The 14,050-nt window shown below is 33.6% G+C and overlaps 1 protein-coding gene across 3 annotated transcripts in view; it reads left to right on the forward strand.

Annotated features, from left to right (window-relative positions):
- Positions 1 to 14,050, forward strand: part of WDR7 (WD repeat domain 7) — a 364,708-nt gene that overhangs the window by 46,027 nt on the left and 304,631 nt on the right. For all 3 annotated transcript variants that reach the window (XM_068562633.1, XM_068562635.1, XM_068562634.1), the window contains one exon: positions 119 to 339. In XM_068562633.1, the coding sequence (XP_068418734.1) occupies positions 119 to 339 (221 nt within the window). The remainder of the gene's footprint in view (positions 1 to 118; positions 340 to 14,050) is intronic.

Raw genomic sequence — 14,050 nt, forward strand, 5'->3', positions numbered from 1 at the left:
TTCAGTAGTCTCATGTGGTATGTAGCTACCTTATTTCTAGAACTACAGAGCAGTTCTAGAAAACTAGAAGCCTTTTCAATGATAAAATGTATAGCTAAATCCAAAACTTCGTTCACAGGTTGGCCACCTCACAGGACACTCCGTGGTCATCGGAACAAAGTCACATGTTTGTTGTATCCGCATCAGGTCTCAGCTCGTTATGATCAAAGATATCTGATATCTGGAGGCGTGGATTTTTCGGTCATAATTTGGGACATTTTTTCTGGAGAAATGAAACACATCTTCTGTGTCCATGGTGGCGAGATTACTCAGCTTCTGGTTCCGCCTGAAAACTGCAGTGTAAGTTGATCATGAAAGATTATTTCACTGTGGTAGAGTCAAGTTGTGTTGCTATTAGGCTTAATATAAATGAAATCCAGAGTAACTTAAAATGTGACAGGAGAATTAAAAAATCCTTTTAATTTAAAAACTAAACAGTGGTAATGTGATGTTTAGGCAAAGTTACAATTATTACCATTGGGCACCTAGAAGTAGAAGATGCATATAGTTTTTTTTTCCTGTTATTAGCTCCTAAATAGCATGGCTTGTCCCCGAAATGTAGTAGTAATTTAGAATATGTTTACTGAAGTTTCAATTTTTTGTTCTAAAGTAGTTTAAGTATCCCCAAAGTCATTCTCTAATCTCATTATTTTCAGCTTCATCTGAGCAGAAAGATAGTAAACGTATACTTTGGTAGTTTGAAGCAAAATACTTCTCATTACTTATAAATAGAGTTTATTTTGATTTTTATTTGTGGCTGCGCCGTGCAGCTTGTGGGATCTTAGTTCCCTGACCAAGGGTCAAACCTGGGCCCCGGCAGTGAAAGCACTGAGTCCTAACCACTGGACTGCCAGGAAATTCCCTAGAGTTCGTTTAAATAAACAATTATTGTGACAAGAGAAAGTATAACAGGCACTGAAAATGATTTTGGAAAATTTTGTACATACCTTTGTGAAAGAAGATTGCTTTCTTAGTGATGTGCGTGTAGGTTAGGCCATGATGTCAAATATAAACAGCCTAATAATTTTAGAAATAGGAGATTTTAGGAGAACTTAGGATGGATGAATAACAGACCCATAATTTCTTTTACTGTTTGTTAATCATGAACTTGTTCGTGTGATTAGCCACTTCTGTTGGCATCATCACTATGCCCACACACTCACACGTGTGTGTGCACACACGTACACAAACACACAGACACACCGTCTTCTTGCACACATGTTTCATGCTTATCATAATCCCTTCAGCATCACCAGTTATGGTCTTACTGAAATGAAAAGCATTTGACTTCTCTATCTGATCCAGTGTTCACAAGGAGTCTCATTTCAAAGCTCAGAAAATCTTCCTTGGCCTTCCTACTTACTTAATCTTCCTGGTAATGTATGTTATCTGCCATGTTCTGCCAGTGCTAGATTTCATTTGACTTGATACTGGTGATGTTGTAGGAGGTTCTAGTACCAGTGTCTCTCTCTCTCTTTCTTTCCCCTGCCAGATTTGAAAATTCAGATACTTAATTATCCTCTTCCTTCTTTTTAAAAATTTTTTGCCTTTTTCTTTCTTCCCAGTTGGTTGTTCATTTCTTTTAATCTTCATCACTGAGAAAAATTATTGTGTATTTATTTAAATAACCAATTGTATGTCTATTTTAGTGAAATAGATATCATTGTCATTATACTAAGTTATAGCACTGTTAAAACCCCTGCCCTAAACTTTATTTAACAGTACTTAACGCCCCATACTAAAACATGAGTTTTTTGATCTCTGACTGCAAATTTGGGGAAATATCTAATTTTTTGATGCTGAAATTGATAATTTAGAGTATTTTATTTCAGTTTAGTGCAACCATTTCTGATTTGGCTGGTTTTTGTTTTCATAAGAATAAAACACTGAAAATACTAGAGTGTGTATGTGTGTGTGTGTGTATTTTTTAATTACAGGTATTAAAAGGAAAGTTTTTCTGAGTGGTTTCCATAAGGTCATGTTTTCTTTTTGAACTACATTAATATATTTTTTAGCTTACATATTTATATGAGAGCATTCTCTGGTTTCTTTTTAAAAAATTTCAAGTGGGTATTTAATATAATAAAATTTTTTTGATCAACTGCATTTAGAAATAATCTGTAGTGAGTAAAAGCTACCTAATAGACATATATGCAACTAAATAGAGAATGGTCTCCTTACTAGACTAGGTGCCCGCCAGAGGTGCTAGTTGCCTGGGAAATACGAAGAAGAGAGACACAGACAAGGAAGTCTGGTACTTGGAAAATAATTTACTTATTATAGGCTTAACAGTAGAATTTTCTTGTTTTTAATTAACTTTCAAAAGTACTGATTAAGACAAATTTGCTTTTAGCTTTGTGATAATTTGACAAGTAAATAATGCCTGCCGAGTTATTAGGCTGTTCATTTAGCTGGTAGTTTTAGGTCCAGCAGCTAATATGTTTGAAAATCAAATAGCCTAACTGATTAATAAAAAGCTAAGAATTTGATATTTGCTAAATGTTTAGCAGATGACTATTTTGCTGAGATTAGAGTTAACAACATCATATGCGGATTTTAGTACTTGAATTGTCCTCATAAATTGATCCAATGTCATTTTCTTTTAGCAAAGAAAATTTTTATTTTAAAGTGATCTGGTAGTTGGAAGATTATAAATATTTACTAACTGTAATGATTAAAGATAAATACTGAAAAGTTTGTCATCTGCTTTTTTGATTAGAATAGGGTTTTGGTTTTTATCTTAGGTAGATTGGGAAAGAAGTTGAGTTATGATTTCTTGCAATTTTTTTTTTGCCCCAGGAAAAGATGTTCTAAAACAGAGAAATGTTGGTTGCATTTTAAAAATAACTTTAATTGTAATTAAGAATGTACAATTATGATGATTTTTTCTTTCTTAATTTGTGGTCATTTCATGTTTACCAAAATATAGGAAGTTGTTAAGAAAAAGTACTGAGCAAAATCATTGTCTCCTGGCTTTGGTAGACAGTGAACAAAAAATGAAATCCTTCCTGCTGGGTGGAAAAGGTGCTGCGGCTGGAGATGAGCTTTGAGGACAGACTATACGCCCTTCCACAACTCCACACACATGCACATCTTACTTGTCTACTGTCCAGGTGTTTCTTTGTCATCCTTTCTTTCCCCACTCCTTCATTTTTGTGCTCTTTTAGCATCTTTTTACCTGAAATCTTTCCAAATTCTTGCTATAGATTAGTATTACTTTAGTGCCAGACTCAGTGGTTCTATATACTTTATTTTTAATACACTATTTCTCTATTCCTTTATTAATGGGAGTTTTAATTATTTAAAAATTTTGGCATGTTCATAGATGATAAACATTTCCTATAGTGTTATGTAGAGTACCTACATTGAATAGATTTTATGTTTATTGTACATTGAAGGTTTTTGCTTTCATTTTTTAGAGGAATTTTATTTATTTATTTTTTCCCATATAGTAAAACTCCATTTAGGCAAAGTGCTTTGAAATTGAGTTTGATTCCCTGAATAGTCTGGTTAACTGAGATTTGACTTTCATATGATACAGATTATTTTAAAGAATTAAAATACAGTAAGAAAATTTAAAAGTTTCCTGAAGATATCCTTTGAGATAGGAAATATTGAAGTAATTCAGGATTGTATAGTGCCAAAGGTTATTGACAAAAATTCTACAAGTTTTTTTGGGCAGTATTACTATCTGCCAAGTGATGCATTTCAGTGTTCCAAGAAATATAAACTTATATTTTAGGAGGAGAGTCAGGCAAGTATTTAAGTAAGTCTGTTACAAGGCTGACTGTAAATGGTAAAGGAGAGATCCTAACAAAATGCTTTGGTGGATAAGGGCAGGGGCATATCATAGGTACTCAGAGAAACAAAGAACTTTGGTAAACTCTCAAAAAATCCTGTGAGATTTGACTAACTGTATATTGACTTCATGAGGGGTGGTAGAACTTGAAGTGTTGAGATCTCTATTATTAGGTTATGTGCTGTTTCTATTTCTTTCTCCTTAAGATTATGGAATGTAAAGGAAAAAATTAAGTTTGAGGTGGCTTTTTTTTTTTTGTGGTTCGATTTCTTAAGAAAACAAAATGTACTATCCATACATATGAAAGAAATATATACATATAATGTATATAGGTATGAAAGGTATGTGTACTGTATATATATATATGAAATATATATGAAAGGAAACAGAAGTGAAACTATCTACTAAAATAGTATTTGAATATTATATAACATAATACAAAATATATACTATAAATATAAATATAAAAGAAAGTTCTGTGCCATTTTTGTTTGTCATTCCAAGTTGTGCTTATTGCTTTTAAATGAGTGGTTTTGATCTTATATATTGCTATTCAGATGTGATGGTTCTTAGGCAGTTTTAATAGGATTCAAATTTAAAATGGAACCTTCATATTATTATTAAATAAGACTGCCACTTCAAATACTCATATAGAAGAGTTTTTAGAAAATTCTTTTTAAAAACAGGCTTGTTAAAATTTTAAGTGCCTTACTGTTTTCAGTTTTCATCTGCACTTGGAATATTATTTACTGTAGTGTCTTAAAATATTTTATAAATAGGTATATAAAATGCAAAAAGTATTAAAGGTTATCAATAAAAAGCAAGTCTCTTTTTCCCTCTTGTTCTCCAGCTATGTTGTTCCCTTCATCCTGAGTGCAGTATTTTATAATCCTACAGAGACTTTGTATACTGTTTTTTAAAAATTTTTAAATTTTTATACAGTTTTTAAAGGTTACTTTCCATTTACAGTCACTACAAAATATTGGCTATATTCCCCTTGTTGTATAATATATGCTTAAGCCTATCTTACACCCGATAGTTTGTACCTTCCACTCCCTCACTCCTATATTGCCCGTCTCTTCCCACTATATTGCCCCTCCCTCCCCCTGCCCACTGGTAACCACTAGTTTGTTCTCTATATCTTATACTATTTTAAAAAATATTTATTTATTTGTTTGGTTGCGCTGGGCCTTAGTTGCGGCAGGCGGGCTCCTTAGTTGCAGCTCTCGGCCTCCTTAGTTGCGGCTCACGGGCTCCTTAGTTGGCATGCAAACTCTTAGTTGCAGCATGCGTGTGGGATCTAGTTCCCTGACCAGGGATTGAACCCAGGCCCCCTGCATTGGGAGTGTGGAGTCTTAACCACTGTGTCGCCAGGGAAATCCCTATACTATGTTTTAATACTTCAGAACTATAGCATTTTAGCTTAATCTTATTCTAATAACTGAGACATTAAAGCAACACTGAGAGGTTAGAGACAGAGTGATTTCCAGATTTGAATAGCTGTCAGAGGTAGGCTTGAGTGAATTTCCAAAATCTGAACTCTAGGCTAGGGGAGGCCAAAAGAGTGTGCCCAATGCCTGCGGAGTCTGAGGAAGAGAGCAGCTGAAAGGGAGGGCAGATATTTTTAAGGCTGCTGGTAGTAAAATTATTAAAATTGAATTGGAAAGATAAATAGCAAATTCAGATTCTGTTTGCTTTTGAGAGTGACGGGAATGAGTATTGAAGGGAACAAAAAATGTGACTTTTTAAAGTGTTGTGTTTTATTTACTTTTAGTAAATATATATCTAATATTACTTCCCTCTCCCATTGGCATGGATGATTAGATTATCACAGCTTTTTGCTACTGCTAGAACTTTATTCAGAACAGAATTTTTCAAAAATGTTTCAAAATAAATTTTGAAGCATATAAAATATATATGTTTCTCAGTGTGAACATATAGGCTAAGTTCTCTAATAGATTAGTTAAAAATGATTACTTTTCATTATATCTTATTAAACTTGTATTGTCACATGTCTCCAAAATTTTCCAGAAGGGGGCAGCATGGGTTTGTGAAAATGGGAATATCAGGCACCTAACCTGTTTGTTCCTTCACTTGACAATGTTAAATCCCTACCTCTTAGCGGCATATATGATAATATGTATGGTATATGTGACTATATGTTTGCTAGTGTGTAATGTTCGCTGCCGGTAAGAACAATTAACAAATTAGGTTTTCTTTTTAATATATTGTCCTTTCTTTCTGAAAAAGTACCTAAAGCTTCTGCCTGAATTAGCTCTTATCTTACCTTTTTGAATTTGGACTTGTGTTAGCAGTTTAATTGGATGTTACATTTTAAAAGCAATGTCTAGAATTATGGCATAGTCTCTGAAGCCAGAGTAAACTTTGGTGAAGTAAAGGAAGCAAAAGCAGAAAGCAGAACTAACCTTTTTCTAAAATATATCACAATGTACATAATGTTCTGTAATATTTTTTTCCCATTACACTTAATTCTCGTAGATTTTGAGACTACTTTCATATGTTTTATATATTCAGCATCATGTTTTTGAAATTAATTTTTATTTAAAAAAATTCCATAACACATTGTTATGGAAAATACAGATATTTTCTAAAGATGGTCTGATCATCTTTCTGTGTCACTAAGTGTATTCCAACATTTTTAATGACAGTCTGTCATTTATTTAATTTTATTAGAAATTTCAGAATTCTACTTTCTAATTTTTTTTTCTCTTATCAACAGTGGGGGTTGAGAATTAAGATAACTAACTAATTTTGCACATCTGGAATGATTCTTAGGATAAATTCTTAAATGTGAAATTGTTTTATAAAAGGCCATATTAATTTTTAAAGTCTTTTGAATACATATTACCAAATTGTCCTTCAGAAGCTTAGGAATAGGTTTGTACCACCTATTTACCTTCATAATTCTTCATCATCCTGTTTATAATCTTTCAAGTGTAGGTAATTTTCTAGACTTATAAGTAGCTGTATGAAGAGTATGTATAAGCGTATAGCACTCATTCTCATTTTGAAAGCATGAATGCTTTAATATACCAAGGCTGTGTTGGTTATCCATTCTGATTGCTGCATGTTTTCCAAAGTTTTACTACTGTCATATTTTATTCAAGATAAAAAATTAATTTTTCCTATTATGGATAGTGTCTAGATATTCAAATATCATAGTACACCCTGTCTCTCGTGTAGGAAGCTAAGAGAATCAATAATATACCAAGAGACTGTCAGTGAGGATCCCTTCAACAGTAATGAGACAGATTGCATCCCTATTCTGGCTGTGCTAATATTGTGTCAAACATTTTAGAAATTCATTTATTTATTACTTTTTTTTTTGCCTTATGAGGTTGGTTTATTGAAGTATAGTTGATTTACAATGTTGTATTAGTTTCAGGTGTATAGCAAAGTGACTCAGTTGTTTTTTTTTTTAAATAAATTTATTTATTTGTTTGGCTGCATTGGGTCTTCGTTGCTGCGTGCGGGCTTTCTCTAGTTGCGGTGAGCAGGGGCTACTCTTCGTTGCGGTGCGCGGGCTTCTCATTGTGGTGGTTTCTCTTGTTGCGGAGCACGGGCTCTAGGTGCGCGGGCTTCCGTAGTTGTGGCTCACGGGCTCTAGAGCGCAGGCTCAGTAGCTGCGGCGCACGGGCTAAGTTGCTCCGCGGCATGGGGGATCTTCCCGGACTAGGGCTCGAGGCTGTGTCTCCTGCTTTGGCAGGCGAATTCTTAACCACTGCACCACCAGGGAAGTCCCCAGTTTTTTGAAATATATATACGTATATATATATATACACAACACACATACATACATATATATGTATGTATATATTCTTTTCAGATTCTTTTCCGTTATAGGTTATTACAAGGTATTGAGTAGAGCTCCCTGTGCTATAAGAGTAGGTCCTTGTTGTTTATTTTATATATAATAGTGTGTATATGTTAATCCCAAACCCCTAATCTATCCCTTCCCCCTCCGCAGAAACTTAGATATTCCTCTGTTTGGAGAGGTTTCTTTAGATATTTAGTCATATTCTTGGTAGCAAAGAAGATTACATTGGGTATGAAATTTATTTTTAGTAATAGTCAGAAATGATTTGGTGCTAAGCATTGTAAATGAAGTGGTTGATTAAAATGGCTCAGTGGTTGAAGAGAATTAGTATGGCACAGAGCAAAGACAATTTTTCTTCAGTAACTTAATCATAAAGCAATTTTAAAATGAGTTAAAATTTATTTTAAGATGGCAGAAATTGTTAGGAAAAAATGAATGACTTTTTAAGGTGACTGTTCAATTAGATGCAACATGTATCTGAGTGCCGACCATTTTCCAGGTGCCTTCAGGAGCCGGGTGTATAATAGTGGGGGTTAGGTTTCTCTTGTGTTCTTTGATATAGACTTAAAAAGCAAGCCAGCATCCTTTGTAAACAAAGAGGTATTTTTAGCATATATATTCTAGTAATTTATCTCTAGGAAAGAGATACACAGACTCTTTCAGTTAGAAAATCTCCGGTTAGAAAAATGGGGACAGTATCAACCCCTTTGTTTCCATGAGAAAGGAAAAAAAGATATTCCATAGTTATGTCGGAGGTATTGTAAATTCAGTGTTTATTTCTTGGAAGGATACTGGTATGAGCGGAATAAATAGGTTGAAGCCAAGCAGGCAGATTGAGAGTTACTAGTTCAGATGGATGGGGCCATTCAAGTTCAGAGTAGGAGCTAGGAGTAGAAGTGCGGGACCAGCAGCCACTGGGAGTCGTAATTCAGTGCGTGCTGAGAAGTGAGGCCCTTTGTGATGGAAGATGTTAGTCCCTGAATGTGTGCAGCCGAGGTTTGGGTGTGGGGGGGATGATAACCGGGGACAGCTGACTGCTGTGGGGAGAGGGTAGAAGGGTAGCACTTTTGAGTTCCTTAAAAAAACCTTAAGACTGTCTTCAGAGTCTGCAGATTTGACTGTCTCAGTCTCTAAAACCCATAAATATGTAATTGAAATTAAAGAAAGCACTTTAATGTTTTAAAGGCATGGAGTCAAAAATTATCAAGTAAATTCAGTGGAAAAAGATGTGTGAGGAAATATTCAGGGAACAGTGGAAGGTGGTCATTGAGTTGTCGGATTGAGAGCTTTTATTGACTCAAATTGTTAAAAGTGCTAAAAACTTCATTAATGTGATTTTAAGGTAATACGTGAGTGTTGGTAATGATCATGTAGGTGGAACTATTCAGATTAAATTAAAGCAGAGCTATTAATATGAGAAGAAAACATTGAAAAGGGGAAACTAACCTAATAGAAAAATTATGAATGTCTCCGTATTTCCTGGTGAATACCTAAACGTTGGCAACTCCCTCAGAAAACGATACAACTCCATTATAAAAAATAGAATTTATGGTATATAATGACATAATACTAATAATGGTGAAGAGAATACTAACTACCGTCATCTTTTGTATGCATGATGTATTAGTCACTGTGCTGATTTCTTTACATATATTTCATTTAATTCACCCAGTGATTCTGTGAGGCCTAGTTATTGCTGTTCACCTCATTGTACAGAGAGATGAGGCTCAGAGAGGTTAAATAACTTGCTCAAGTCACACAGCAAGTGGCAGAGCTGGAATTTGATCCTAAGTAGTCCAACCTGAGGGCCTGAACTTGACCACCAAGCATACCACCTCCTACTAGGTGTAATTGTGTATTTAAAAATAGTTGCATTTCTCCAACTTTGCCTATATATTTTTTATTACTGATTTACATAAGTAAATATGATTTTGATGCATACTTAATTTTAAATGCCTAATTTGTTTACTATCTTTCAATTTGTAGAATAAAACACAGCCATTCTTTTCAATTCCTGAATTTCAAATTTTTCTTTAGAGAACTGTGCATGGCTCAATTCTTTGGTAATTTATGTTTTAGTTTTTCATCCTTGATTATTTAGGTTTGGATTTTCTTAGTTTTAGCCCCCTTTCACCTTCTTTTACTTGTCACACATTACTTGCTTTTAAGAATATGATGTAAGATTTAACTTCAATTTTATAAATTTAACATATACACAGTTAAAATTTTTTGAAAACAGACGTAGCTAAGAAGGTAAAAGGTCACCTGTTATCCTTCTACATAAAAGAGAACCACAGTTAACATTTTGATATTTTTTCCTCTAGCCTTGTAAAATTCACTTACTATGCACTTGTGATTATATTGTATAGTTATCTATGCACATTGCATCTTCATTTAATATTTTAACAAATACTTCCTCAAGTTATTCTTATTCGTGAAAGTAATTTTTAGTAATTATGTAACATTACATTATGTGAGCGTACAATATTTACTTAGCAATTCTCCTCCTTTGGATGTGTAGATTGTTCCCAATTTGAACTATTGTAAATAATATTGAATATCTTTGTAAAACTTGTTTTCATTTATGATTATTTCCTTGGAGAGATTCCATGAATATTTTTTGGATTAGAACCTCAGAATTTTGGGGTAATAGGTTATTAACATTTTTAAGTCTATTGAGATCGATTACCTAATTATTTTCTACCCTCAGTGCCTATTTCATTGTCCCTTGCCAACACAAGATGTTTTTATTTACTTCCATGCCTCAGTTTCCACATCTGTAAGATGGAAATAATAATAGTATCTACTTCAAAGGGTTGTTGTGAGACTATGATGAATTACTGCCAAGTATTTAGAATAATACCTAGCACAGAGTAAGAACCCAATAAATGTTGGTTGTTTCGTATTATATAATTTCTACAGTCTTTGGCTAAATTGGTAGGTGGAAAGAGTATTTTATTGTTCGAATTTGCGTCTCTTTGATTACTAGAGGTAATGAAGTTTTTCTATGAGGATTTTAGTGAGTTTTTTTGTTTTTTTTCATTTGAGACATAGATTGTCCTTTGCTCATTTGTTTCTGTTGGGGATATTAGTGCTTGTATGAGTGCTTAACTTAATTGAAGCTTATGTGCTTTCTATTATTGTTGTTGAAATTTTCTTCTGGTTTATTATTTACTTTGATTTTTTAACCTACAGATAATTTACATTCCTATGTAATCTAATTTATCTTTTTCTTATTTAGCTTCTTTCGTATTTTTGAATCCTGGGATCTTACCCGCCACCCCCCCCGCCCCCCCAGAAATTTGGTGAAATTTGATTAAAAAGCAATGGCTGGATTAAAACAAACATCAAATACTTTAATCTATCTGAAATTTATTTATGCATGTGGGGTGAGGAAAGGATAAAGATCATCTGTTCTTCCCTAAAGTAATGGATTATCTCAACATCATTTATTAAATAAAATTTTCTTTGATAGGCAGTGTCTTCTTAATCTTACACTAAGTTCTTCATATTTATTTGCTGCTTTATTAATAAGGAAGCAGTTGAAGAAAGATGGAGTCCTGACTAGCCCGCTATTTCTTCACTGTTATCTTTTGTATGTAGTGAATGGACGAAGATATTAAAACTGGTCCCTAAAAGTCTTATTTTTATGTAGAACATAACTATCCTAATAGATGGTTAGTAAGTGTTTTGGTTGGACCACATGGTCTTATTTTATTAAAGAAACAGCTGTCTACCCCACCCCACCCCCTTCTTTTTAAAAGAAGGATGAGCTATGGATTTCTGAAAAATTTTTTATTATCTAGTTTTGTGAAAGTGTGGACACAGCATTAACATTTGTAGGCTCTTTTTTCCCCTTCAGGTAGAATATTTAAAAGTGATAAATGATGCCTCTTAACTGCATATTTATGTTCCAGAGAAGGAGTGCTGGGAAGTCAAGAAATAATGATTAAGAGAATAGTAGGATTGATTTATGAGTGAAAGAAGCTGGTCATTTATAGCTTGTCTAATGATGGGCATATTTAAAAGGAGAGACAATAGTTAGTGTTCATAGATTTAGAGAATATTCAAAGAGAAACATTGTCTTGAGCAGGAGATTGCTCCTGGAATGATACAAAGAAAAGAATAATTTAGTTTAGAAAACAAATTGGCAAAAGTAGAAAATATATATATACATAATGTACACTGGGAACTGTTGGAAAGCAGAATCATCTCCCCAGAGAGCTAGTGTGTGGGATAAACTAGCTGTCTCTAGTTTCTGTAATTCATGGCAGATGCTTAGGAACAGGTTACATAAGAGGTTTCTGGGAATGGTTTAAAATGAAGTCTTGTAAAATGTGTAAGGTCAGGCTGGATGACCTAGGTGGTACGTTCTGACTCTGTCAGATCTTGTGATAGCTTGTGGCATTCCCCTGCTCAGCACTAATGTACCGTGAGGATTATTTACCGGCAAATTCAGTGAGTGCTTCCTTGGTTGAGGATAAGAATTACTTGAAAAATAATAATTGGTCTTGGAATATATTTGTTTTGATCTGGTATCTTCCTCACTTTCCCTGCCCCAATTAATTTTTTCACCAAATCAAAGTAAATATTACATATGGTTAAACATTCTGTTGCTTTTTGTTAGCTCCTGCTTTTAATTACCTTTTGATAGCATTGGTGCATTTTCCTTCTAGGGAAGAACTAATACAGTGTTTGGAACATGATTTTGAATAATTTTCACCTGTAAAGTACTGACCAAGTTGATCAGATGCTCAATCCATGCTGTACAAGTTCTGTTCCATAACAACAAAAAACTTTTTTTAATGGTATATGTATGTTACACTCTTTAAGTCAGTTGATAGCAGTGGGTGTTAAAGTGGAATCTGTGAGACAGTTAATTGGGGCATGGGAATAAAATATTAAAGCTCTTCTTTTTTTTTAAACCTTAACAAATTGAGCTTATGAACATTTACTAGATGGAAGGACATTGGTGCCTCACTTGCTTCATACATCAGATGGGCACATATCACCTGGGCCAAGAGTGGGCCTGCCACCTCCAGGAGGGTGACCTCAGTGCCCTCACCAGGTGTGCTTCCAATGAAAATATGTTTGCTTAGGAGAGTTGCAGATTGTACTGTATAGGTCTTAACCTAACCATCACAAAATGGGCAGAGAAAATAGTGATGGAAGTCTTCGCGATGAAAATGAAATATCTTTTCATTAACCACATAACGAGGTTCAAACAATGATCATTTGATCAATCTGGCAAGAAGGCAGCCACAAAATTCATGATTATATAAAATATGTGTTTACATCTACTATTGTTAACAATGAAAACTTTCTAAAGATACAGTGCTTTGAGGTATCGGCTAATGCTAATATAAAGTTATTAACATTAGCAAGACATTTAAGAAAATATTTCATTTTTTCTTAAATTTGTTTATTTAAACTGAGTCATCCTTTTAAAGTATATATTCTGTGCACGTTTTACAATGTACATGATATATTGGCACAAAGTACATATACAATGTATAAATATACATATAGTGAGAATACATTACAGTTTTTTAAATGAATAAGTGTGTGATTGAACAAGTTTGGAACGTAAATACTTTTCAGATAATTTAGTTAAAGATATGAGGTTCACATTTTTTAGTTCTTGTATTATTATTCTAATTACACAATTTAAATGTCTTATAAAAATATCCTCGATGTTAAGTCATGTTTAGGTGACTTTTTCAGGTTGAAATGGAAGAAAGCGAAGTAGAATGGAATTAATCAAATTATAGAATCAGTCATTGTAGGTGAAGTAAGTGTTCAGTAACCAAGATGTCTAAATTTAATAATTTAATAATAAAAGAATTATGCTAATTCAACTCATTTGTGAGGAAGCTGCGTCTAAATCAGAGAGATTGGTGTTATCTAATATTCTTTAAGAAGTGCTTCTTCAATAGTTTTGAGCACAGATAAGGAGAAACCAAGTTAATTGTGTTTCAGCAAATCTTTTAAGTGCTTTCATTTAACAGGTAGCTGAGAATTATTTATCATTACTCTGTTCATTGTTTGAATTAAAATTAATACCAAAGTGGTGCTTGAGAATGGTCTTTTTCTCTTTTACATTTAAATAGGCTAGACATTTGCTTTGTTTATACCATTAATTTGTTTTCACAGAGCCTGTGAAGGTAACCATCAACTCAGAATTAATTAGGGGAATCAAAATTAATGAGGTTTTACTGTATTGGGCCGTTTCCACTGTAGGCCAGTTTTCTCCACACGAGTTGGACTAGCAGTTTCTTGAAAGAAGAAGAATTAGATTTATTTAAATCCATACTTAAAAAGCAGAGAACCATCTTTTCTTGTGAGTTAAGTACCTCTAATAACTGCTTTCTTGG

This window comes from Eschrichtius robustus, chromosome 14 (assembly GCF_028021215.1).
Source record: "Eschrichtius robustus isolate mEscRob2 chromosome 14, mEscRob2.pri, whole genome shotgun sequence".
In the NCBI taxonomy this organism is placed as follows: domain Eukaryota; kingdom Metazoa; phylum Chordata; class Mammalia; order Artiodactyla; family Eschrichtiidae; genus Eschrichtius; species Eschrichtius robustus.